The sequence below is a fragment of the Scardinius erythrophthalmus genome (assembly GCF_964197995.2).
Source record: "Scardinius erythrophthalmus genome assembly, chromosome: 9".
NCBI lineage: Eukaryota > Metazoa > Chordata > Actinopteri > Cypriniformes > Leuciscidae > Scardinius > Scardinius erythrophthalmus.
In genome coordinates, this window is record NC_138229.1 from 9923014 (window position 1) to 9950980 (window position 27967).

The 27967-nt window shown below is 38.4% G+C and overlaps 2 protein-coding genes across 6 annotated transcripts; one reads left to right on the forward strand and one right to left on the reverse strand.

The window, feature by feature from the left end:
• Positions 1-6694, forward strand: nlrp3l (NACHT, LRR and PYD domains-containing protein 3-like). Of its 2 annotated transcripts, XM_081374249.1 has the most exons (11): positions 1-65; positions 234-262; positions 550-693; positions 944-988; positions 1134-2832; positions 3084-3167; positions 3286-3354; positions 4373-4633; positions 4775-4861; positions 5209-5328; positions 5583-6694. In XM_081374249.1, exons 2-11 carry the CDS (start codon positions 247-249, stop codon positions 5599-5601), a joined length of 2544 nt encoding a protein of 847 aa, XP_081230375.1. In that variant the 5' UTR covers positions 1-65; positions 234-246; the 3' UTR covers positions 5602-6694. The 2 variants fall into 2 exon arrangements, with proteins under 2 accessions (XP_081230375.1, XP_081230376.1); XM_081374250.1 differs by lacking the exon at positions 3084-3167.
• epc1b (enhancer of polycomb homolog 1 b) lies at positions 6359-27390 on the reverse strand. Of its 4 annotated transcripts, XM_081374256.1 has the most exons (16): positions 27016-27354; positions 26139-26223; positions 15740-15899; positions 14692-14837; positions 14403-14438; positions 13010-13216; positions 12780-12928; positions 12348-12492; positions 11984-12142; positions 11812-11901; positions 11538-11686; positions 10382-10746; positions 9927-10048; positions 9293-9425; positions 8852-9206; positions 6359-7662 (listed from the first exon to the last, which is right to left on the reverse strand). In XM_081374256.1, the coding sequence occupies exons 2-16, from the start codon at positions 26205-26207 to the stop codon at positions 7590-7592; spliced, it is 2358 nt and encodes a 785-aa protein (XP_081230382.1). In that variant the 5' UTR covers positions 26208-26223; positions 27016-27354; the 3' UTR covers positions 6359-7589. The 4 variants fall into 4 exon arrangements, with proteins under 4 accessions (XP_081230382.1, XP_081230383.1, XP_081230380.1 ...); XM_081374257.1 differs by lacking the exon at positions 14403-14438 and having other exon boundaries at positions 27016-27390; XM_081374254.1 differs by lacking the exons at positions 26139-26223; positions 27016-27354 and adding an exon at positions 21478-21956.
• Positions 27391-27967: the final 577 nt, after the last annotated feature.

Here is a 27967-nt window from a genome sequence, read left to right on the forward strand (position 1 = left end):
GATCACGGAATCACCAGTCTGTTTATTCAACTTGCGTCATTCAGACTTTCTACCCCTTGAAAAAGGTAACGTCGCAGAACTTATGCTAACTAATAAACTTGTTCTGATGGAAAGACTAGTTGTTATCACCATGCGTTTATTCTTTTAAGTGTGATATAAAATATCCTTAAAGTTCTGAAAATTCACATTCACTTTCGTATTATTGATTGTGTGTTAACTTAATATTCTTGCAGAGGATGATCTGAAATGGACCCTTTTTACAGTATGTCAACAAGGCATTTTCTAACTATTATTATTATCTCATGGTTTTGGGTTTAATGATTTCATCAGAACTTAAGTTAATATTTCAAGTTTTATTTTTAGTCTGTAAAGTAAAAGTGCTTTTGCATAACGCAAAACGTTGTCAAATCTTTCTCTGCTTCTCAGCTGTACACAAAGCTTGTATTTTACCGAATAAGTGTTCATTTAATTCATGATATTTAAGGCTAAAAGCAACAACAATAATACAGTGTTATTACGGGTGTCTAAAAATGTTCCCCTGTTATCTAGAGTTTCGCAGTAAGAAGAAGATTTCCACATCTCACTCTGGGCCAAATGTGAGCGCTGCAGCTCAAAGTGGAGGCCATATTACAGCTCCTGTACTCACTAACAATACAATAACAGGCAATGTCCACATCGTACACAATGCACCTGGTAAGAAAAATGTGTTGTACATTCATAGATGCTAATAATATAGACCATTATAATTTTTCTGATAATGTATTGAGTATTTTTGTGTGTGTAATCACATGTCGTGCTAAAATGTATTCATTGTACTATTAGAAGAAGGATCTAACAGGTACTTGCTAATACAACTATATTAATGCTGTATATGTTTTAGATTTAGCTGTTGACAATTTATAATTTATTGATATTTAAAGAAAGTTTGTCTTATTTTCTGCAGGTTTTACTTTGTATCGCCCACCCTCTGAAAAAACACAAACCTCGGGTAATAGATAAAACTGAAATGTCTTGAATGTTGTACCTTCCACCTCTGAAATGTCTTACTGTATTAGAATCATAAATTGTTTTAATTATGTTAATTAGTTAAAATTCACTAACCCTTTTTAAAATTGCTTATTTTATGTGTGCAGCAACAAGGTCAGTGATTTTAAAACATAAGAAGCTGATCTGCAGCGAGTATCAGTGTGTGACCGAGTATAACTCACGGCCTGGTGAACATGTGCTGCTGTCTCAGCGCTACACACAACCTCTGATCATTCAGAAACATAGAGATCCAAAAGAGAGAGTAGAAGAGATCTGCTCGAGTGGAGAGAGCTTCCAGCAGGTTCTCAGCTCCAGGAGCAGTGGTGACTCCGTCCATCTGAACTCTCTGTTCGACCGAGACCGTCAGGGGATCAGTCCTAGTGCTGTTATACTGCAGGGAAATTCTGGGAACGGGAAATCCTTCACTGTGCAGAAGATCATGATGGACTGGGCATCTGGTGACCTCTACAAAGGGCAGTTTGATATTGTGTTCCACTTAAAGTGTAAAGAAATAAACCGCATTCCTGGCAAAAAGAGTTTGGTGGAGATCTTGAGCTACAGCTGCAGGTTAACATCAGACCAGATCTCACAGATGTTACAGCATTCACCAGAGAAGGTGCTTTTCATCATTGATGGATTTGATGAGCTGAGACTCACACAGGACATTTATTACATGTCACCAAACACTGATTCGCTTCAGAAAGCCCCACCTGAGGTCGTTCTCTGTGACCTGCTGAGGGGTCGAATCCTGCCAGAGTCCTTCCTGCTGGTCACCTCCAGATCTACAGCTACAGACACACTGAGTAATCTGCTCAAAGGACCTCAGCGTTTCTCTGAGATTATGGGCTTCTCTGAGAAGGGGGTAGAGGAGTACTTCCAGAAGTTTTTTCAGAATGAGGAGCTTTTCAGGAAGGCTTATACATTTGTGAAGTCAAATGAAACTCTCATCACCGCCTGTTCAATCCCTGTCGTCTGCTGGATCATCTGCACAACTATCAATGAACGATTCAAAAGTGGTGCAAATGTAACAAGTGGACTGGAAACCACCACCTCCATCTATGCTAACTTTGTGTCCACTCTACTGGAGCATCACTGCCAGGGTTTGAGTCAGTCCGTCCCGACCCTGCTGAGGAGTCTGGGTCAGCTGGCAGAGAGAGGGACGCTGGAACAGCAAGTCCTGTTGGATGAGAAAACTGTTAATAAAACAGTTTCAGACCCTGCTGGCAATCCATTCCTGTGCAAGTTCCTGTTTAAAAGAACAATACGTCAGGAGACGATGTTCAGTTTCATGCATCTCAGCTTTCAGGAGTTCTTCACCGCTCTGTACTTTGTCCTTCTGGATGAAGAAGAGTCCCAGAGGAAATTTACACAGCTATTTTCTATTGATAACTCAAGTTGTGGTAGTCCTCCACGCTTTGCAGCTGTGGTTCAGTTTGCATTTGGTCTGCTGAATAAGGATGTGAGACGCACACTTGAGAAACACGGTCTCTTTGTCCATCCAAAAACACAGGCTCATCTGAAAGAATGGATTTTGGAAGAGCTTCATCCTTACATGTATTCGAGTAGAGCACTTTTTTTCCTTCACTGTCTCTATGAACTTCATGAAGAGGACTTTGTGAAAGAAGCTATGGAAGCTTTGAAAAGAGTGAGTGCATATGGTGTTGTCATAAGAAGAACAGACTGCTGGGCGCTGCTGTACTGCTCTCAGTGCTGTCAGTGCATGGAAGATCTGTATATTGACACCAGATTAACTTCTGAAAAGTTGCTTATGATTCTGCCAGTTCTTCACAAGTTTAAGGAAATACAGTAAGTGCTTTGTTCCAAAACAGATACTCTGTGGATCTAATTAATATCTATCTAATTCATTCTATTTTTATATATACATACCATCACTAATTGGTTTACTTGTGGATTTATTATTCTAAAATTGAAATATCTGTATACAGATACATATTCTATACATTTTACAAATGTGTCATTATGTTTTTATTGTTTGTTATTGCAAGTTTACTTGATTATTTAATCTACACATTCATCTTCTGGATTTGATTTTGAAGCTTGACTCTTGAAGGTTTATCAGACTCTGATACTATTGATCTGATGTGTGCTCTCACAAGAGAACAGACCCTGAGCTCTCATTGGTAATGTCTCAAAATACATTTTATACATTTCATGTGTTTTATATACATGAGCTATCATCCTTCGTTGTGCTTTTGTATTATGTTTAGTTATTTTTTTTTTCTGTCATTTGATTTACAGCTTTGATGTCGACAACCCATTTACAAAATATCTCAGAATTGATCTGTCAATCAGTAAAGAGCTCTCCAGGTGAAGAAAAATTGATTTTTCCTGTTCATCAAATTGCCGTTTCTCGTGATAACCAAAGAGTTATGTGACGATTATATTTTGGATAACCAGTTATATCATCACCTTGTTCAATAACCACAACAGCTTAATCTACCAGTACATGTGCACGTCAAGTCACCTTCATTTATATACCTCTTTATACAATGAAGATTTTTTCAAAGCAGCTTTATAGTGATAACAGGTACATTGCATACATTTTAAAATACGTATAAGCCTTTTCCTGGCAATCTGACATTTATCTGGACTGTTTTTTTTTTTCAGCACAATCTAATACATTCAGAATTATGGTGGTAATAATGCAGATAAATTGGTGACCCAAAACAGCTCAAACAATAAAGTATCACACTTCAGCTTCTTTGAATTAAAGGAGAACTCCGGTAAATTTTAACATTGAGCTAATTTTTTTGTACATTTGGAGTGCTGTCAATACAGAGAACAACGACAAAAATCGGTGTTGCCAACACCGAGTTATTCTATTTTTAAAATTTGCACCCTATTGACTTCAATGGGGCAAGTAGTAAGCCTGCTTTTTAGCCTCTTAACATCCTTGATGTGTCATTACAAGTGCACAGAAAATGTGAGTGATTCCTTCCGAGTGAACACGGGTGAATCTGACTGCAGTAGATGTTAGAGATATTAATAAAAATTAAGTTAATTCAGCCAGCGCTCATACCTCTGTTTACATCCTGTTTTCGGTGGAAGGCCATAGTAATCGATTGTCGAGTTCACGCGCGTGATCATAGGCACTAAACCTATGCGCGTGAACTCGACAATCGATTACTATGGCCTTCCACCGAAAACAGGATGTAAACAGAGGTATGATTAATGCTGACGATGCAAATAATGACTGGTGCACAACAGACCATCAATTGATCATAATAATAAATATATCACAGAAGGTTATTCTAAGAAAGGACTTGTTGGTTTACAGACACAACAACAACCACATTGATACCATTCTTTTTTCTTTTTTGTATAGCATCCGCATATATCATCCACTGTGTGAAGACCTAGGAGCATCTTTGATATCACTCAGTCTCTCCTTTCCAAAAGCAGGTCTAATCGACTGGACCAGACTTTCTCAGACAATTCACAGAGGAGATTCAGATGCGTTAATGTCTTTTCTCTATTCTTTCTCTAAACTGAAAAAGATTGGAATGACAGTGAACTGTCTAAGTAAGATGTGGTCTGTTTGGACCCTCCAAATCGTCCAGAACTGCTCCAGTCTAACAGAACTCAAGTAAGAAAAAGATATGAAATCACCTTCTGTCTAAGCCCTCATTGATCAAATGAATGTGTGAAAAAGACATTTCGGAAGTATGGAATTATCAGTCCCTAAAAACAAAATCATTTTATCTGTGTAATGTGTATCCATATCTAGGGTGGTTGCTTTCTATTTACTGGAGGAAGGAATCAAGATCTTGCAGAGGTCACGCACAAGACCAGCCTGTATTGTGACAGTTGAGGGGTTTGTATTGGTTTATCATCAAACATTTTGCATCAGTAAACGTCTTTTCCGTTTAATTTCATGGAGACTAGAGCTTTCAACCTTTAAAAAGGACACAAAAACACCATAAAAGTATGACTTGTGAATGTTTTCCACATAATACCTTTTTGTGAGAAACAAACCAAAAGTTTGAGAATTGCTATTCATAGATTTATTTTTCTTTACATTATCCCTAGATCTCCTGGTTCATTAGCAGTCAATAACAATTTACATTTTGGTCTGTTTCTCACACAAATAATTGATACAGCAGTTTGTCAGGGTTGTTAAAGACTCTGTAGTGATGCTGTGCTTTGTGCTTTCTGATGAAGGTTCATATGCAATAAACAGTCTCAAAAATGCTCAAAATATGAGGACCGCCGATGTAGCTGCAACCAGGAGGTGACTATTCATCTGAATTCCCAGGGCTTTTCTATGGAGACGTCGCAAAGGTAAGTTATGACTAATATTAAAAACTAAGAATGCACCAGTAATGAGATGCACCAATGATGAGAACTGTAATATGACAATTTTTTTATGATTTTAATTCCATAAGAATATTGTATATTAAATGTACACGTTTTCAGTGCAATAGCGTATGATCATTGGGTGCAGTGTGGATCTTAACATACTGGTTGGCTTTGTATATATACTTATTTCTACATGATTTATCATGTTTTATCTCTTGTGTCTCTCCATTTCTAAGGTCCTTGTTTTGGGACTAATGGCACAGCTTGATAACTAGGAGAAAACTGCTATAGCAGCATCTTTACCTAGAGCTGTGGATGGGAATAAAGACGTCAACCAAATAGATCTAAAATCATTTAGGTGCATGAAATAGTAATAGTCATTTGTAAATGTATATTGTGTTTCACAATACATATTGTTTCAAAGCAGCTTTACAGAGTTTTACGATGTTGATGCTTAATTGTCTAATTAACCGTTTAGAGCTGAATGATAGTATAGTTTATACATGAAGACAATATTCATAATATTGTGAATTTGATGATGTTTATCACTGCCACATATAAATGACAGGTTTTAAGATTTTGGTCATATTTTAGGGACTTCACTGTTGGTGCCTTTTTAGAAGAGTCATATTAGAATCTGGAAGTTATGTTTTGAAAGGAGTTCTACAGACTATTCAAAATAACTCTTATTACTGATATATTTGAAGAGTCTTAGAATCTGTAATCTAATAAAACATGAAAATGTCCAGATTTCAATTATACTAAGAAATTAACAAGTCCGTCAGGTATCGCTTAAAATGGATTCAACCAAAAATTAAAATGGCCCTTTACACAAATGTTTTTCTTTATGTTCAAAACCTGTGTGACTCTCTTTTTGATTAAGGCTAATGTAATTAATAAAGGGGACTTGACATTCATATTTTCCCTGTATTGAATTCTACATAAAACTGCATGTGTCATGAAGAGAAAGAGCTGTAATTGTTCATAGCAAATCTGAAATAAATAAAAATGACAGACAGAATTGTGCTGGTCAAACACTTAATGCCCTGGGTTTATTAAACATTTTTTGTCATATAAGTTTTTTTTTTTAATTCATTCTTCCAGGTGGGACTAAAAAACACCTCAAAGATAGATGATGCCATTGGAACGGGCATTCAGATTGTGGTACATACAAACAACAACTACGAGTAGCCTTGTGAGGTACCGTCCTCTTCACAGAAGAGAGCTCATGCTGGCCCCACAGGAAGGGTGCCACCATGAAGTCTTACAGGAAACAAAACGTCCCTTTTTTGTTCGTTTTCCTTATTTTCATATAAAGTGGAATGATGATGATGATAAAGAAACATACTGAGATGTCACTGTAGTCCTCTCCCTTATGAACTACTGTTACACACCAATAACAGACAGGGGACGTACAATCAGTCATCAAAAACAGAGGTAATAAAAATAAACCCATTTTTTAAGTTTCACAAACCCCAAATGAAAAAGGGTCTCTCAGATTCCAGAAAAAAAAAAAAAAAAAAGACTCAGAAAACATACAAAAGCAGCATTGATTAAAAAAAAAAAAAAAACTAACAAAAAAATAGTGCTTGAGTGGAGTGGGAGCAGCCACATGAGAGAGAGAGAGACAGACAGATGAACCCCTGCTGCTTTTCCAACAAGAGATGTTCACATACAATGGCTTTACCTACACACACACACACACACGCACACACAGAAACCCAGGAGGTTACAGTGTAGTAAAAAAAAAAAAAAAGAATTTAAAGGGGGGATAAAACAAAAATAAACAAAACTGTAAACACCTCACAATAAATAGATAAAACAGCAGGTTTTGCACCATGCATGTGACACATACATTCAGATACAGTCTCACAAACACTTGAACATTCACAATCTCCGACACACACACACACACAAACTGCACACACGCTACGAAAATCGCAGTTTTTTTTCAGATTTTTTTCCCAAGTGCAAAACATCACAAATGAACGATTTCTGTATTCAAGTAATGTTATATACAAGGGGGTGTATTACAAATATGTATGTACATAGAATATTTTCAATATTTCATAATTTACAGATGTTGATATTTTAAACAGTAACAAAATTGAGGAAAAACAAAAAAGATGAGCATTGCAATTAAGTCCCAACGGCTGCCACGGAAACAGCGTCGCTACGATGCATAGCACCTAAAGGAGACGCCTCGATTGAGAGGTGGTGTGTGAACGGCTGAGGGGGCGGGGCTACGTGACCTCCATGGCAACTGTGTTGTCTGTTAGACTGTTTAACGGCGATTTCTCTTGATCGTGATTTTCCCTGCAAGACAAAACTCAATTAAATCAACTGATCATGTGACTTCAAATTAAACCTATTACTTTAGTCTAGTAAATCACACAATGAAATAAAACAAACAAAAAAAAACGTTGCTAAATAAAAAGAAACAGCAGGGTTCCCACACCTTGGTTAACTTCAAATTCAAGGACCTTTCAAGGACTTTCCAGGTCCAATACCCTCAAGTTCAAGGACTTAATGTGGGAACACTTTTATTGTGTCCAACAACAAACGTTGAGGCTCCATCCTAGTAGTTTTGCGCACGCGTGAACGTCATGGCAATGTACAAAACAAAGTACCTCACACGGGAAACACTTAACGTAACGCGTAAATGCGCCTGACGTAAATCAAACAAGCGAAATAACACATTAGCAGACCGGAGGGAATAATATGGAATTTTTTCCTAGCACTAAATAAATTCAAGCACTTTCAAGGACCGGTATCCATGCAATTTTCAAAAACTTTCCAGGGCCTGCATTTTTTTTCTTCAGATTCACAAATTTTCAAGGACCCATGGGAACCCTGACTAACAGTTACTAAAACATTTTTTTCTACAACGTAAATTACACACCCATTTTTGAAGCACTTATGTTCACTTTTTACAACAAGTAACTACAGTAGTCAACATTTGAAGTGGATCAAAAAAGTTCAAAGTTGTCCAAAGACAAGAACGGGTATTGTTCAAAATTCATGTATAACTTCAAGGGTTTGATCCACTGCAAATGCTGACTACTGTAGAAAAGACAGCTTGGGGTGTGTAGTATACTTTGTAGAACAAAACGTTTGAATATTTTGTCAACTTATGTTCACCACAGGCTTTATTTTACAAAGAGAAAGAAAGAAAGAAAGAAAGAAAGAAAGAAAGGGAAAAACACCATTATAAAAACCCCATAGGAAAGTCCTGAGGGAACCAGCGGCAAATTAGACTTCCGGGTTCTGACGTCATACCTGTAGCACTCTATAGCCGTTATTAAAACCCTATCTATTTATTTCTAATCTTCCAAGCAATTTACCCCCCCCCCCCCCCCCCCCAAATAAAAAACACCCTTTGCCATTTAATAATTGCACTAAGCCATATCACTATTTAAGTTTTATTTCAATTAGCCTAATTGCGCAGCCCTACTTTTAATTTCCATTTCATCAGGAATATCCCTTTGATGCCACAGATTCTCACCTGGGCCCCATGTCGAGTGTAGTTGACCCTGCGGTGACCTTGGGGATGGGTCTGTTGGCGTTGACAGCAAGTTTTAGGGCAGAGGCGGGAACGGTGAGCTGACGCTGGAGCTGCAGCTGCCGCACACTCAAGGTTCCTGCTGGTGACGGCAAGCTCACTCTCACAGCCCCGCCCACCAGCGCTTGGCCAGGGGCGGGGCCAGCTGTGCTGACGTGATGATTGGCCGAGGAGGTTCCGTTGTTAGTGGTGGTGGTGGCAGCAGCGGGAGAGGGGGATGAGGTGAATGTAGGGCTGGCAGACGGAAGGATGGACGACACTGCAGAGCTTGTGTGATGTAACAAGCCCTTATAGACGCCTGTTGAGTCAAAGTTAAAGTTCCCGAGTCAAAAATAAACCATTATATTATATATAAAGTGAAAGTGTACAGTTTAAAAGACCAACCTGAGGCTGAGACGACTCCATTGACACCAACTCCCTCTTCTTTACTCTTCAGCGCCATCAGCTGGTCAGAAGTCACCAATGCAGAGGCAGCAAACTGAGCACTGGCAGCGTCTATCGTCTTTGACACCAAACTCTGAGAAAAAAAAAAATACATTTGAAAATGATAAACAGCAGCTCTGGTGTATCCATTAAAGATATGTTTTTATGTACTCAACAAATGATGATATTCAATTACAAGAAACAGCAGCATTAACCCATTTCCTGTTATTTAAGGCCAAGGTAATAAAACGTGTAGTGTAAAGTGTTATGAATGTACATTCATTTTTTGTTTTACAAATGAAATAAACCTTATGATTTATAACTAGATTTACTGTTAACTGCGGAAACATGTCCATTTTGGGAAAAGGAGTAACGTGTCTTCAAACAGCATTGCATTTTTAGTGCAAACTAATGACGACAACAGAAGAATGTATTCTCATGACTATTTAGCCAAAACAGAAGTCTTAAAACATTGTCCCATGTACAGAGGACAACCATTCAGTCGAAATCAGTAAGCCCATCAACAAATTCATATTCATATCAGCATGCAGTGACATGACACGAGGCACTAGAGACGCTGTCACTGAAGGCTGACCTGGGGGTTGTTGGTGACGGCTGTGCTGCCGGCCCGCTGCTGTAGTTGGACCTGTTCAAGCTGCTGTTTCTGCATCAGTGCGAGATGCTCCTGGTGCTGCTGGTACTGCTCAGGGGTGAAAGCTGCAGGAGCACACAGAGAACCGATCAGTGACGTCACATCCAGGACAGCACAAGAAATATAGTTAAGTGAGAATATTGACGTATTGGCGCAATGAAACCGCAAGTGACTCGGCAAAAGCTGTGGTTATATTATGCACGGCTTGTCTGTGCAGTGCGGCTGATCGGTAGTAAATGCTGCTCCATCTGAACGCCAGAGGGTGCTCTCAGAAGTGGTTTACACAACACACCTTTTAAAAGCAACTTTATAAACTTGTTACAAAACTTTTTCTGCCTTGATAAAGCAAATCTGAGATTAGCAGCTCCACACAAACGGTTTGGCAACAGTGGACTCACCCGGTGTGGGTGGAGGGGCAGGTGGTCTGGTGTAGGAGGCGGGGCCTCTCTGCGTCTGAAGCGTGCTGATTGGGCGGATGAGGAAGCCACGGCGAGGTCTGCGTGCGGACCAGTGCTCGGGATTGTCGGGATCGTCAGGCGGTGCCGTCCGAGGCTTGAAATGCCTCCAGCGACAGGCTTTGATATTGAGCAGGACTTGTGTGAGGTCAGGAGAAGTGGAGGAGGGGGCAGAGGTATCTGTGCTGGTGTGTGAGGTATCCATGCTGGGCTGCTGCGTGGGAGACAACGATGGGAATGCGGGGGAATCCGGGTCCAGCCCATGATACACAGTATCCAATTCGGAATGAGCTCTGTCTAATAAAACCCTACAAAACAGATGGGAGAAAGAAATTTAGCTTGCAGAGTGAATGTGGTTTAAACATTTCTTACAACATACATATGATACTCAAGAAATATTAAATTAGGACAGTCAATAATTAAATATTTGAACTGAATTAACTGCATGATATGCCAAATAATTAACATTTTTATTCACAAATAATTCCACAATATTTACTGAGAAAATCTATTTCATGTTATATTTATATATACACTATTAATTTGTACTACCTTCATTTATATTTATTTGCACATATATATGCAATTAACTGCAGTAATATGACAATGTTCACATTTGATTAAGTGTTAAATTTAAATTCTCAGTAAATGTTAACATGCGATTAAGAGCAAATTTACAGAATTAAATCACAAATATTAAGTGGTGAGATCCAATGAAGATAATACAAATAAACTGTCATACAATTTAATCATTCAAATTATACTAATTAAATTGTAAATTATAAATAATGATACTACATATTTGAATTAAACTGTACTTTCCCAGCAAATTTAAAACACACAACTAACTGAAATTATATTATCTTCATATGTGCTTAATTGGAATTTAATTTGTATTATCTTTGAAGACCTTTAACAGCAAATTAAAATTTGTGATTTCATTCAATTAATTTAGGTGTAAATGAACTGAAATATACATGATATAAAAGTTATCAAATGATGAGAATACAAATGAACTGAACTGCAATTACTCATAACAAAAATATTTGCTGATTTAATACTAAAACTGCAGTTCTGTAAGATAAGGGGCTCAACTCACCTGCCCCCTCTGCCCACTCGTCGCCGTGCCAACCCCAGGCATCTCCGTGGGACCGTGAGCATGGTGAGAGAATAGCGATACCGCACATCTGCTACCCCGCCCTCGGCAGGGTCTGACCAGGGCCAACCGGACACGAGTCCCGGACGTACCTTTGACAAAAAAATAGAGAATCATTTACTAAAACTACATGGCCTAGACTGCAGCCTCACACTGGGCGAGAGAGTGTACTTTTTTTTGCTCCAATTCATGCATATTAAGATGCATCACAACATACAGCCTGATATTGACAGCCTGTTCTCCTCCTGAACCCAAACACACCATCTGGATCGTTCTCCTCCTCGACTTCTGAAGAACCAGAGAGCATCTGAGGAAATGAAAAGGAGAGTGTTATACCAAGAGAAAGCAGAAAAGGATTCCCATGAACCTCTGTGATTTAACACGTGTACCTGTGAGAAGGGTTCATCGTCTGAGCTGGGAAAGTCATACTGATTGAGGTCTTTAGTGTTAAAGACTGCCGGGCCTGAGTGAACAGAGCCTGCAAACGGCAGTGGCTTTGCCTTCTTCTCATACTTTCGTTTCTGCCGCACAACCTCTGGCTTATCCATCTATAGCCGAACATTAGAAACAAATACACACAATGTTTATTAAATAACTATCACTAAGTAATTCTGTTGTACTGGACAAAAATGGGAATACACAGAAATAGAGATAATTTAGCAGAAGCAAAATGCAACAGTTGCACAGAATGTGTTTTTACCACAAGGGGAAGCCAGCTTGCCCAGATAAACATAGCTCTGAGTGTGTGTGTACCTTGATTTTGTAGTCCCGGTCATGTTCTGTGTGTCTGTACTGGTTGCTGTTTGTGATTGGGATCAGAGGGATGACCGGTTTCTCCAAAGCTCTCTGAGCCAAAACCTCTGCCATCACCTCCCCTCCAAAATCAGCCATGTTGTTCCTACACACACACACACACATCATGAGCTCAAACAATACACACTCCAGGGATAACCAATCTATAATACCACGGTTTTCAAAACAAGGAATTTCTGTGAAATGTCCAATCAAAATATTTTAAGAGCTAAATATAAGAAACATATTACAAAATATATTTACTATAGAAATTTAATAGATTTTTCTAGGTCTGGACAGCACTCAAACTTCCTGTTCTTGATATTTCCAGGCTGAACATGATCACAAGACTCCGGGACCACAAATGAGAAGGTGCATGACATGTGCGTGTACCTCTTCTCTACGATCTCCAGCGTGAGGTGCAGCAGCTCTCTTTTGCTCTTCTCTCGTCTCTTGATCATCTCCAGGATAGTGACGGCCCGGCTCAGGTCCCTACGCAGCTTCAGCATTTTCTCGTAAGAAGCTTCGTCGTTCTTACGATTCTGTAGAGGAAGAAAACTTGTAAATCTTTTCTCTTGTTAATCCATAAGCAGAGTCACTTCCTAATGCGTTTTTCCTCTTACCTTTCGGGTCTGCATCTTCTCCGTTCTGCGCCTGAAGGCCACGTAGGGGTCACTGGTGCTGGAGCCGTCACGCTTCTCCTGTTTGACAACAGGGATGAAAGAGCCGCTCTGACACCCTTTCCTCTTCCTGCTCCAGTACTCATACACTTCCTTTATCAGCTCATCATCCTCCTTCAATAAGAGTTTGGCCTCCTGCAGAGACACAGGCTGAGAGAAAGAATGTTTCTAATTAAGCTTCTTATCAAGAAAACAGGCTAATGAACATTAATACCATTAGTAGTGGTCAAAAGACTGTCAAGGCTGTTGGTGTAGAAGCTAATATAGGTATCATTGTTCTTGCCTTAAACTGACCATAACAAACGATTCCAATGCATGTCAAGTTCAATTATTCATTCAATGTTAGTCAATTAAATCAGCAAAATTCAAAGCAATAAATCTAAATATTTGGGATCAGTAAGATTTTTGAAATAAATTCATACTTTTATTCAGCAAGGATGCATTAAATTGATAAAATATGACAAATATTTTGTTGCATATATGTCTTTACTAAAAAAAAAAAGAATTCTTTTTATTCAAAGAAACCTGTTTTTTTTTTATGGTTTCCACAAATGTTAAGCAGCACAACAGTAAATCAGCATATAGGAATGATTCCTGAAGGATCATGTGACACTGAAGACTGGAGTAATGATGCTGACAATTCAGCTTTGCCATCATATGTATAATAAATAAATAAATTAAAATAAGTTATTTTTAATTGTAAAATATCACAATATTACTGTTATTGCTGTATTTTTTAATCAAATAAATGCAGCCTTGGTGAACATAAGAGACTTTCAAAAACAAAAATCTGACCAACCCCAAAATCTTTGAACAGCAGTAAGACTTGATTCTCAGAAAACATGCACATGATCAGCTACGGTAAGATGTGGTGACAAGTACAGTGGGCTGATATCCTTATTGATGAGCCATGACTCGGTAACAATAATAGCTCATAGGTGGTGTGTTGTCCATTCACAAGGACAAGGCTGACAATCAGAATGAACTAATACTGCTGATCAACTGGCCTGGCTCATCCATCAGCCTATGAATAATCATTAGCTCTACTATGCTTACAGTTTTACCCATAAATCAGCTGCAGAATAAGCATGCCCTTACAGAAACACTAGTGCAGGCTAGGGAACAGTTCGTGCATTCAAAACATAAATTTAATATGCTTATTAACAAGAAACAAACAAACACTTTATTTTCCTCAAACAAGCAAACATGTTACAGCTACACTCTTATCGGAAAATGTTATCGATTCAAAGCAGTCTTGTGGTCAAAGCAAATCACTAGCAACGCCAAGGTCATGGGTTTAATTCCAAGGCAATGCATAAACTGATAAAATGTATACCTTTATTGCAATGCAAGTCACTTTGGATAAAAGCATCTGTCAAATGAATAAACATGCAAATGTAAAAATGTTTTGATTATATTAACAGCTATCCGCTATATTTATTGTATTATTGTGATTTTTCAGAATACATAAAAACTTTGTCATGACCAGTAATCAAATAAAATCATCTGAAGGGTCTCTGAAATTAAACTCTTGAGCACAGATCACAACCACAATTAAAATCCTTTAAAAATAAAAAAAGATATCTACAGTTCTGACTATTCCCAGTTCTGCCCGTCTCTGGTACCTGCTGTCCGCTGCCTTTCTCCAGCCGGTCGATCATCTCTTCAAACTGCAGGGCCCCTACATCCATCTTCTTCTTCAGCTTATTTACAAATGCCTCATCCTCGGAGTCCAGGTCATAATCTGGCTGTTCTGTGTCCAGACTGAACGCTGTATGTAGCAAGAGTAGATTGGAGAAAGTGGGAAAGAACAACAAGAGTCAAAACAGTTTTACTGTGAACCAAAACCACAATAATCCAAGTTTGACTGCAGGTAAACAAACAATCCGTGTGATCAATAAAGGTGTAATGTGTAATTTCTGAGCCTTTAGTGGCATCAAATTGAATTGCAATCTGTTTGAGAGGACCAGCATGGCTATGTTTACATTTAAAATTGTGACTTTAACTTGTGCGCAAAATTTGATTTACACAAAGCAAATATCGCAGCGTTTCCATCCCATGTGTTCAAGAGAACAAAATCATCACTTCCTGGGAAATTGGTGTAAAATATCTATAATAAAAATGGAAGTTGCTACAATCAGGGAAGCCACTGTGGCTCTTACTTCCTACATCATAAATGACTTTGTCTGTCTCAATTGAGCACACAAGATTTATACATGTTTTTATGCATATTTTAAGCATATCTTGGCATTTCCATCATGCGATATTCCAAAATGTGCATTTAAATAGGTGGATGGTAACACAGCTACTGACTCCAACTACCATGAGTTTGGGACAATTTGTTTGTCTGAACCAAATGATCAACGTTTGGCTGGTTAGGCTTGTAAACTCCAGGTAGAAAACAAACTACACACTCCATACAGCATCTTCCTCCATTGACGGCCATTCAAAAGTAACAGTGTATTCAGACACAATATATTATTATATCATAATCAGTGTTTCACCATTGCTCAAGTCTGTTTTGAAGGGCTCTTGCAAAATGGATTTATTTTATTTCCTCTCTGCTGCCTTTCATGTCACAGCTGAGTAAAGTCAGCAGTAAAAGGCGTGAAGGACACAAACCTCAAGCCTGAATGTGAGATATTTGTTCTGGGTAAAGGCTGAATGACTCACGCTGTATGTGAATGAGCTGTTTAGGCATCCTGAAGTCCCCCGGATAGAGGGACTCATAGTATGCAATGTTGCTCTCAGCCTCTGGGACGGGAATCACCATGTTGTCTCTCTTCTCCCCGTACACCTGCTGAGCAGAGATCGCCCGCTGGAGATGGTGTTCCTACATAAAAACACAGACAAGATTTAATTAAGTTGCAAGTGCAATTTAATGTGGGGTTTGGCTGATTGACAAGTCATGTGACAAAATGCTAAGATTATCGATCATAAACAGACTCCACTTTAAGATATTGTTTGGAGTTTCACACTCAACGTATAGGCAGCATATACGACTGGACAAACCACACCAGCATTTTTTTTTTTGCACCAAAAAATTAATTATTGCATTGCCTTTGTTAATAAAACACAAAAATGGTATTCTGATCAACACACATAGGCTATGCTTCCTTTAAGTTTCATTCAGAGAGACAGGTTTAAGAACAGAAAACACAAAGCGCTGTAAGTAACTTCACTTAGCAATCTTTCATTTTTGTGTCCCTGCAACGTCTGTTGGTGGAGTGCATTTGGCCTCATTGTTATCAGAAGCCACGTTCCCACCGAAATTACCTAGAACAACTTGTCTCAGGAACTTTTTTCCTCCAGACCGGTTTCCATCCCAGTCTAAAGTATTGTAAAGATTAGGCAAATTAGTCCGGTAACGTAGGACTGCGCACAACTTTCCAATTCACACTGGATTTCATCCTCCACATTTAAGGCCTTAATAAAGCCTGAACCTCATTGTTGATTCGAATAGCAAACAACACACTTGCACACACAACAAACATTTAAAAATGGTGGTTGAAATAAAATGCTGCGTGGAGTCAACCAATCGAAATGCTGTGTGAACTCAACCAATCACCATGTTTAGTGCCCAAGATATTTTTAGTTTACACACATTGTTTAAGGTTTTCAACTAAAAGAAAAGATCAAGTTATAAAATTTAAGCTTGTTGTGTATATTTGCTAATAAGCATGTCCAGAAATGGTAATGATTGAAAAACGTAAAAACGTAATGATTGAAAAATAACACCATTCTCATTCAAATTCATTTAAATAAAAGATTTTTTTTTTATGAGCCCAAATATTCAAATTGAATCTTTTTGAAAAATGTCCATCCCTGATCTCAAAGCATTGCAACCTCAAATGTGGAATGCAACAGAAACACAGTGGCCAGATGAGAAGTAGAAGTCTTCAACAGTCAAACAGCACAGCACACTATCAGCATTCAGCACAATTAAAACATGTAGGCTATACATTCATTTTGGGCAGACACCGAAAATTCTGAATGCATTTAGCCGAAAACCTAAACTAAATAATAAATGAATTAAGTTTAAACTCAATTATCAACACTCAAATAGCTATTGCACATTAGGCAGTTTTTATTTTAACTTTTTAATAACAATTGTATCTACTCCAGTTTGTTGGTGAAATGTAAACATTTAAATGACATTAAACTGTAATAGGCTAACTTGTTTTCATGAACGATTCAGTCCATTCAAACATAACCTGCATTAAATAATGAAGACATCACTAACAGGTTAAGTAAAATAATTAATATAGGTCTATTTACAGGGCAGATTTAGAAAATAATTATTCTAAGAGTTAGCTATTTTCTCTTAGCCACAGGTCACAAATGACTTTATGGGACACTATAGCTTTCTTGAGGTAATTGTAGAGTTAAGTGACATCGTATAGCCTACAAACAGTTTTATTGATGTCTTTCCAAGAGGAAACACTGATTGTCACAGACTTGAAACAGGATTCACTTTGCTCTAATATATCTTTCAACACACCTTCTGGTGTTCATCTATGTTTATTTTGTGCTGTTTGATTGTTTACGTTTTTAACACCATGGTATCACCACAGCTATTTAAAATGGCAAACAAGGTCAATATCACAATCCATAAAATTAATTATATAAAACGCTGTATTAAAAAGCACTAAAATGACATTTATTGTTTGAATTTAAAAGTGGAAGCTCTGCTTCATACTAAAAGTAACAAAACTTTTTGTGATTGTTGGATGGCAGGTGCGCTACAAATGTTTAGTGAAGTTAATCAACAAAAAACAGCACAGAACATAAGATTTTAGATAGAAACCATATCATTACCAATTAAAAAACTGAGAAATGAATATCGCCAATCCAAAGCTAGCATCAACACAGCTGACATAACTGTTGTATCTTGTCCACTTTATGCGCACAAAACAGACATTTAATTAGTGCTCCTCCGACGGCACATTTTGACAGTTCAGCATCTCTTTCGGTCACTGATTTCCCTGAATTTTGATGCATCCCTAGTAAAAACATCGACTGAAATAATCGACTGCTGTGGCCCATTCTTAGTTCCCACCAATGCAAGGAAACCATTGACACCACAGAGCTGGATCTGTCAGATGCAAACCGAACCAAAACATTGACATACCAGTACAAAAAACTGCACATGCTCCAATCTCAGCAGACGGCAAGACACCGACCTCACTAAACATATTTTTTTTTCTCAAATATACATTCACTTACAAGACAGCGAACACTGACCTCTAACAAACTAAACCGGTCAACAAAAAGGTTTGAAATCATTCTAATATGCTGATGGTTATTTTATCAATGAAAACAGTTTTGGTTGAAACATTTTTGTGGAAACTCTCTCTAAAGAACAGCATTTATTTGAAAATTAAATTGTAACATTATAAATGTCTTTACTGTAACTCTAATCAATTTAATGCATATTTGTTGAATAAGATAATCATTTCTATTATTAATATATTTTTTTAAAAGATCGTATCCCAAAGTTTTAAATGGTAATGTGTCCACACAGCGAAACTAGAGTTTTATATATAGGGTGGCCAAGGCTAATTCCGTAAAACAAACTTAACGTATAACCATAACCTGGCATAAAGCATGAATGAAACCTTGGATGTCTGATTACATTCCATTACCAACCTATACATACCTATAATGTAATTTTAAGACACTGTGACTGCACTAAGTGTATTACTAACACAGATGTAAACATAATGAACGTTAGGCTACTGGAACTCTTATTTCTCTGATCGGATTAGCGAAATATCTAACGGTACCTTACAGTGACTTTCATAAAAGTTGAGGAAGCCTGACACTTAAACTTCAAACAGGGATGCCAACTTTTGAGTTCAGCTTTGAGTGAAAATTATTCCTGTGGGAAAATAATTATTCATAAGCTTGCGATATATTCAATATCGATTAATTTGAACACATGCACGGACATGTAGTAGGCTACACTTAATTAAATTGAAAATCTCTCAACAAACTTTACAGGGAATTATTAGATGTTAAAATGAACAACTAATTTTATACAATTGCATATGAGATTATTTTTAATAAAAATAGCCTATAATGAATACCTAATTTAGTGCATAATTTCTGCAAAACGCTCCTCTCTAGAGCACATTTTTCTTGCTAATTATAGTTTATGGACACTGAGATGAGATGATTAGTTCACATGTGCTCCTGCTTCGCTTGAACTCAGGTGGCTACAACAATCTGTCACGAACATTAAAGAATGTCAAAACAGTTTTATCATTTAAATTTCATAATAATATGAACATAATTTGAAAGCTAAGACTTTGTTTCATATCAAAATTAATCTGCACATTGTATTTTTCATGGCGTGAGAACATTGTCAACAACATAGTCTCACGCTGAATGTGCCAGACCCCTGGACACCCCTCTAGCTCTGCCACAGTATCAAGGGTTTCCACAAAAAGCATCACAACAGTTCTTAACATTGAGAATAAGAAATATTTCTTGAACACCAAATCAACAGATTAGAATAATTTCTGAAGGATTGTGACACACTGAAGTCTGGAGTAATAATGATGAAAATTCAGCTTTGCCATCAAAGAAATATATTATACAGTAACATAATAAGGTTTCATTTGCTAACATTAATTAACGTATCAACTAACATGAACTAACCATGAAAAATAAATGTTCTACTGTATTTGTTAGTCTTGTTCACGTTACTAAAACACAGCTGTTCGTTGTTAGTTCACAGTGCAAACTAATGTTGGCAAATACAACTTTTGATTTTAATAATGTATTAGTAAATGTTGAAATTAACAATAACAAAGATTAATAAATGTTGTAGAAGTGCAGTTCATTATTAGATCATGTTAACTAATGTAGTTAACTAATGAAACATTAGCCTATTGTAAAGTGTTATCAGTTATATTTTAAACTATTCAAATAGAAAAGTTTTTAAATTGAAATATTTCACATTATTGCCATTTTTACAAAATAAATCATAAAATAAATGCAGCCTTGAGGAGCATAAGAGACTTCTTTCCAAAAAATGCATTATTCTGAATTATTCCAAACTTTTGACCACATCACCCGCTTGATATAATCCAGTGATAAAAATCCACAGACAAACTGTTGGTCCCTGATACCCCATTATTATGAGCATATAAAACAGTCAGTGGGACAGCAGCACATACACTTGTCTGTCGTCTCACACCAAACACCATAACATGAACAGTCTTGACACCTGTCCCAGAGTGCTGAGGTTAACACCAACGCCTAGCATTTTAACACATTCACTTTTAGACAGACATGTTTACTACATGCATATTATTTCCCCCAGCACATTTGCACGCATTAATAGATCAGTGTGTAAAATGTGAATCATTCTCATTCAAGATTTGCAAATCAAATATATGTGGAACAAGAACAACAGTTTAAAACATGTTGATTTATTTCTTTGATTTTATGCATTTAAAAAATAAATAATAATAATAATAATCACAACTGAGAAACAGAAATACACAAGACAAATGTCATGGGGGAAATAATTTTAGTTTAATGGATCCGATCTAAATATTTCCACATTAATAATTGCTGAAAGAAAAGATCGTTTCATTTGATGTGTATAAAGTTTACTTGTTATATGCTGATCTACAGAACAGATGAAATAGAAATGTCAAGAGCTTCAGGTGCCTGTGTTGAGAAAAGAAAACAAGGCCTCATGTGCGCCCCTGCCCCCCGGTCAAATGGATAACTGCATACACCTAAACAGACCGGTAGGGCCAGATATGCTTCCTCTGTCAATTCAGAGATGCATTCACCAATACATTCACAATGCACACAAATGTAATTGCTTCTAAGCATACCTCCTTAAAGAACACATGCAATTAAAGAGAAATATATGCTTTCTTTGATATGACAGGTTTTCTGACCAAAGCTTGTGGCTCTTAAGAAAAAAAAAACGTATTTGCATGGACACTTTGAATTGTTCAAATATTAAACATTACTTCACTGATTGTTTTGCTGGTGTTAATTGGTGATTTCTGTTTAGGGGCGCAGAGATTGGCGCCCCCTTTGGTTCAGTGCGCGTTACTGCACCTCCATGGAGCCCTAGTATAATCAACAAAATGGCGGCTTTCCCCGTGGTCACGTGACTCCTTTGTACTCCGTAACCCCTCTATCGGCAAAAATACTGCGTAGTAATCACCTCCGAGGTTATATTTGCAGAGAAAAACGTTTAATATTTGGGTCCAATATACTAAACCTCGACCGTATCGTACCGTAGCTACAGATTTGATGCGTTTCTGCAGGAGAAATGGCGGCCATTTTGTGTACACTGGCGCAGAGAAGCAAGGGACGCGCCTCTGACAAGAAAAATTAAATTATTTCCAAAATACATGATTCGAAGCAATAAAACGTACCGATTCCTCCTCTTTCTCCATCCCCGTGGGCATCTGTGGTACTGCCCGGTTAATAGACGCATATTCGTGCAGATCGGGCAGGTCCTCGCAGCGGAAGACGGGTAGAGGCTTGGAAGCGTCCAGCGCCCGCGCCCGAAACGACAGTTTACTCATTTTTCTTTATATTTCGAGATGCAGCATAAATCTATCCGATCCCCTAATGTTCCCTACTAGTCCGATTAAAGTTCTCATGGATGATGCCGGTTCGGTGTCCAGCAGTGCACGGGTCACTCGGTGGAGGTGGCGGGGCGAGCAGAGGCGCGAGGCCGGGTGTCGGTCGCACTCTCTCGGTGTGTGTTTCCAACGCGCTCCGGTCCCTGATTCCAGGCTCAGTGCGCCATGGCCAACATGGCGGACATTAAAAACACTCTTTAACGGTTTGCTCGTGTTGGGCGGCCCAACCCCCCGTTCCCAGATCAGCCATTCCCACATGGGTTTACAACGCATGCGCCTGTGGCGCGTGGAGCGAAGGGGGGAGGGAGTGAAAACCACTCCCATACCTTTTGCAAAGCGCGCCTCTTCAAAAACATTTATTTTTTGCCCGGTGTGCATTAGCATGATATATAATTTTAATTAATATTAGGGGGGAAAACGCCGAATAATTCTTGGCTGCTGGTTCTACTCAATCCATCTTGTAGTCAGCGACTACACATGGTAAAACAGGTGAGCTTGAGCTATGACAGTAAATACATATTTTCACATTTATAAACTAGCTATATTTTAGAGCATTTCGTTGCCTTCAAGTGTTGCATGCTGTATTGTTGTGTATTTGATAAATAAACTTTGTCTTGACAAGACAAGGCAATTTCCCCAACTTAACCAGCTACAGAAGTTTTTCTGCTGTACTTTTTTTTTATTACATTTTTATATAATTAATAATATATTAATATTAAAAATGTTATATAAATATACACGTAATGTCATAATGTAACATTATAAATATCTTTATTGTCCCTTTTGATCAGTTTGCTGAATAAAAGTATTAATTTCTTAAAAAAAATAATACTGACCTCAGACTTTAGAATGGTAATGTGTGCAATATGCTTGTATATTTATCTATGTGAGGACTAGTTTGAGTTTTAGACCATCAGAGTGTGGACAAAAGAGTATAGTGGGGATTTTTTGGCTGGTCCTCACGTTCTGACACCCCTTTAAAGGGCTGTTTGAGGGTTAAGACTTGGTTTTAGGGTTAAAGGCCAAGACCAAGTCAGCAACCATCCAGTCTCTCTTTTGAACCCAACACACTAGAGAAAGGCTCCAAAAGAGTCAATCCCATAGACCCCCCATGTTAAAATTTCCAACTTTACAGCAGAATTTATTTTTACAGCCTGGTACGAAAAAAGTGATTTTGGTCTATATAGCTAATTTTGGCCTTCATGACAACTGTGAGGGGGGTTAATTTTTTTTTATAACTCATCCGTTTAAATTAGTTAAAGTTCTGCATAATTAAGGGCGTGGCCACTTGAGTGACAGGTGGATTGCTGCTGTCACTACTAGCCGTTTGTCTGCTGTCTATTAGCAGTCACTTCACCGCAGCTAATCCCGCCTATTTGCCCATTTTCGGTTATCCAGGAGTGACGTGCAGTGACGCACTGCCAAGATGGCGACGTACGGCTCCGTCCACTTTGGGCTTCAAAAATGCTCTTCAGAAACCTACGGATGACATCACAGACGTCCATTGTTTTATACAGTTTATGGCAGAGAAACACCAAGCCGACAGCCTGGCAATCTCAGGCCATTTTTGAGCATCGGTTGGCTTAGTTTTTTCGTTGTGTTCTGCACCGCTGGCTCTAGTCGGACGGACCGTTGGTGAGAGAGAGAGAACTCTGATTGGCTGTTCAGCATAGCAAGAATAAAAGTAAAGATGGTACCGAGACACAGCCGTTGTCGGCTCACAAAGATAAGCATACATGTGCCGTGTGTAAAGCCATATATTTTTGACCAAATCAAAAAAGATGAAAAAGCAAAAATGTGAATATTTCAAATAATTCATTGCTAGTAAATTTGTTTTTATATAAAAGTAGGGTGACCAAACATCCTGTTTTCCCAGGACATGTCCTGTTTTCACGTCCTGGCTGTTTTTTATAAAGTGATGAAAATATCCTGGTTTTCATTGGGCCTTTAAGCGTGTACCTTAAATACACGCTTGCCTTTGCACACAAAACATATGAAACCGGCTTTGGCTTTGCCATGTCTTGTTATAATCAGCGCGTTACTCAATCCGCAGCGGCAAGCAGAGAGCACATCAGAATACAGAGGCCTGTGCGTGTGTTCATCTCAGCCTCTTTGGTCTGTCACTGCTCGTCAATGTCAGAATAATTGAAATGACCAATCAAATCAAAGTAGGCGGACTTTACGTTCACAGAATTTTAGCAGCGTGACTTGACGCTTTTGTTTATGATCAAGTGCGAGATAAGATGTAAGTAGCTAACAGCATAATAAAAAAAAAGCCCAAATGTAAATTCACAGATGATTTACAGAGAAAATTCCCGTTTTTTCGTTTCGTGTAAAGCAGAATGCATGAACTTCATAGCTGGCACGTACGTGTCAGTGTCAAATAAAGGTGCTAGAGACTTAGAAGCCCACATAAAGAAAGTATAGGCTACAAGAGAACATCAGGAGGATTGAAATTGTTTTTTTTTTTACTGAAATAGTGTAGTAGATTTTTTATTTTAGTAGTAGATTTTTAACCTATGGCCATGAAAAGAAATAGTATCATGTAAAAGGTGTTAAAAGCTAAACTTTGTTTTTTTTGTTTTAATAGTATTTTATTGTTGCGGGCCAAACACTGTATGGAAAGGATGTATTACTTTATGTATTAAAGTACAATAACATAGTTGCAAGGTTGTGAATGCATTTGTCAAGTATTTTTAGATGCATCCACCCCCAACCACGCCTCCACCCCTTAACCACGCCTCCCCAAACCACACCCCCGTCCTCTTTTCTGAAAACTAAAATATGGTCACCCTAATAAAAGTCTGATATAGAAGTTCATTCATTCATACTTCTGAAGTGATATTACTTTTCTAGGCGGATGAACATCTGGTTTGTTACTGACCTAATTCATGAGACCTAGCCTGGGTGCCAGCCCAAACCCTGCCCACAACATTTTTTGGTCGGGAAGTTCGGTCTGGACTCGATCCATTGAGGAGTAATTATGCTCGGCTCCTAGAAGGCCGAGCCAATCAAATTGCCAGGGCGGGCTTTAATCGATGATGGACAGATGGTCTGCGGTTACGTCACCAAAGAGCACTTGATTTGAATTAGTTTACAACAAAGACGACTGCAGCTGGAGAATTGAGATTTCACAAGTTCACATTTACAAATAAGTCAGATAGAATAAATGCGTAGGCTATATGAGATGTCATGAGTTCACACAAATAAGTACGATAGAATAAATGCGTATATGACGTGCTGTCCGAGAGGGCTGTGGGCTCGGTAGCCATACTCCCCCGTGTTCCTGGTTGTGAGAGAACAAGAAAAGAGTGAGGATTCGGGGTGGTGGAGGGACCGAGGGATGCTGAAAAACTGTCAAGGAGTGTTAGGTAAGTTGACTGACAGAGTGAATATGCTTCCTCTGTAACGTTAGACATGGTATTGTTTGATGACAAGTTGATATTGGATTGATTATTTGTACGTGCTCCTCCCGAACTTTGTTTATGAAACATCATGTGTAGATTCCGCCATCGCGTCTGTTAGAAGATATCGACAGCGCATTCATTTTAAAAGAGGAACAGAGAGAAGCGCCCGCGACATTTTGCTGGTTGAAAATATGAATGAAGGACATCCGTCATTTACTCCGTTGCTCTTATTGGTTGTAGATCTATCCAATTGAGTGCAGAGGTTTTTTTTTTTCTAGTTCGGTTGAGACACGCCCCATAATCAAATCTCTATGGAGCGGTATCAGACTCACATTCTGACTAGAATGAGACCTATAGTTTAACCAAAAGTTAAACAGGAACAGATAGCCTATATATTTAAGATGTGCTTTCCTTTGGTTTTGCAAACTGAAAAATCATATTCTGTGGATGTGGAGCTCAATTTGTATTTGACTACAAACATTATTTTATTAAAATACTACTTTTAAAATGATTTGACAGCTGCATAAAAGGTTTTGTTTGTGTTACACTAAATCACTTGATTTTCACAGGGACATCAGGGAAGCAATGTAACTTGAATCAAAAACATGTGAATCTTGTGTAAATGCTGGTAAAAGAAGATGACAAAGCCTAAATTTGACTTGAAAAGGAGATTTATCCCCAGTGTAATCTTAGTGATGTTACAGCACGATCTAAAATACTATTCTCACTGGAAACGACGAAGACAAGTGCCTCATGACGGTAATGAGAAGATCATGTTTCACTGCAAAAACATGCACCATTCCCCTTCTGTCTGCTAATGCAGTCCTATACTCTCTCCTTCATACATCCATGCACTTACACCATAATAAGACCACAACACATCAAGTAACAAGAAAAACATCCAGATTTATCAGCATGGAATTATAAAAATCCATGCATTAAGAACATATGATGTAACCACATGTGTTTAGGTATTATCTGATTGAAATGTCAAAGATAAAGCACCTAAGAAGATATGATCTATCGCAAGTGTAGTTTTACCTGCACTCCCAGAAGACTGTCATCGCCCACAGGGGACCCGTCTGACCCTCCAGAGGGGCAACAATCCATCCGGCACCGTACATCCCTGTCACACACATTGACATAATGAGCATGACCAAGACCACACTCTTGACCTCAAGGGTTGAAGGTGTTGCCATCTCTGGGACAGCAGCCAATTTATGACATAAGTGCAAATGCACACAGCTTTCTTGTACCAACAAAGGGGCAGTGCTGTGTGTTGTTTTTCCACATTAAATAAGACATCTGCAATAGCGCCACCATGCTAAAAGCCTGAACTATAACGCATTTTAGGTCGCTTCGCGCAAATCCATTATGACCGTTCACAATTATGTCACTTCGTTCAAATCCGGATTTTACGTAAATGAACAACGGGCGCTCGCTCGTGCAGCGAAGCTCGCGGAGCGGAAGAGAATGTAAAAGCTGCTCGGCTAACCGAGAGGGAAAAAACATCTGACAGGACAAAAAAACGAACCATGGCGAGCTTTTAAAGAGGATGACACGTAGACTCGCTCGCGGTTAATGCGCGGAGACGATGCGGCCATCCGCAGTCAAACCTTCTGCAGATATTGAACCTGCGCGAAAAGTGCTCCGTCTTTGTTTCGACCCACAAATACCTCGCGAGCGATCATAAAATTCCGACATTTTATCAAAGTGTGCAGTTATAAAGGCAGACCTAATTTAGGAAGATATTTTGAGTTTATTTTCCAGGCTGATGTGACACAATGATGTTTATGCTGACGCTCGCCTGCCAAGTTCACAGTTTGACTCGCTCATTCAATAACCCTTTATGTTATTAAAAATACATTAATCGATCAATCCACTTTAAACGAGAGGCAGGCATAAAGTCAAGACTTACCAGCTCTAGATCGAGAGATATCAACGGGTCTGTCCTGAATTTGCCACATTTCAATGTTTCAGACGCCTTAACTGTGTAACGCATCAAGGTGGTGTTTGGCAAACAAACGGCACAGTCGTCAGACATACTGTCTCTCTCTCTTTCTCTCTCTCTCTCTCTCTCGCCTTTGCCTTCCGCTCGACACGGTGATTAGACAATCTCCTCGGTTAAACGAAGACAACGCAACCCCGTTAAGCGATCCGGCAGGGAAATGAAAGAGTTATTTGCGTTAGATTAAGGCTGTAAGCAGACCCCGGGGAGAGTCCGAGACTGCCACAGGGTTAATAACTTTGCAATGGCAGCGAGACGCCTCCTGATTGGTCAGTGAGTGGCACCAATCACCTGTGGGAAGCTTCAGGCATATGATCTAAGTGGCAACATGAAGAGATGCTGTGGCATAACTAATTACTGCAAAAATACACTTAACCCCTTCTATTGTCTTCAGATCATTTATGACAAGGTTTCGGTATTAAATAATACTTTAAATGCAACTTAGTTTGTGTTCGCAGGTTATATGAACTTGACAAGATTATCAATACAAACACAACAACCAAAAACAACTGTTGTTTTCCATGTGTAGTCTAAGTCAAATTTTAATAACCATATGGCCTTTAAACGTTTTGTCATTAGTTTTGTGCCATTTAGTCCATATATGTTTGCTTTACCGAAGTTTATGCAATGTAAAGACCTGTTCACACTAACATAACACACATCCATGGCAGCGTTTCAGCGTACATTTCTGTTTATTATAAGCATGTTGTGGTAAAGTCGATTATTGATTTAGTGCGATTGTTAAAACTTTATAGTTATAATCATAGTTGTCATCCTTGGTGTGAACAGCACCTTACACTGACAAAATGCACTTTTAGCAGATATATGCATTCACAATTTACAGTCTTTATCTTGGGAAAGA

Excerpts from the sequence above, each read along its gene's own strand:
- nlrp3l (XM_081374249.1), top strand. Across the intron at positions 2,833-3,083 it reads CACAAGTTTAAGGAAATACA|CTTGACTCTTGAAGGTTTAT; the intron begins GTAAGTGCTTTG and ends TTGATTTTGAAG. Across the intron at positions 4,862-5,208 it reads TGTATTGTGACAGTTGAGGG|GTTCATATGCAATAAACAGT; the intron begins GTTTGTATTGGT and ends TTTCTGATGAAG.
- epc1b (XM_081374254.1), bottom strand. The coding sequence starts at position 21,630 with ATGAGTAAACTGTCGTTTCGGGCGCGGGCGCTGGACGCTTCCAAGCCT. Across the intron at positions 14,838-15,739 it reads ACAGCTCATTCACATACAGC|CGTTCAGTCTGGACACAGAA; the intron begins GTGAGTCATTCA and ends TGCTACATACAG. Across the intron at positions 9,207-9,292 it reads TGGAGTCGTCTCAGCCTCAG|GCGTCTATAAGGGCTTGTTA; the intron begins GTTGGTCTTTTA and ends TTGACTCAACAG.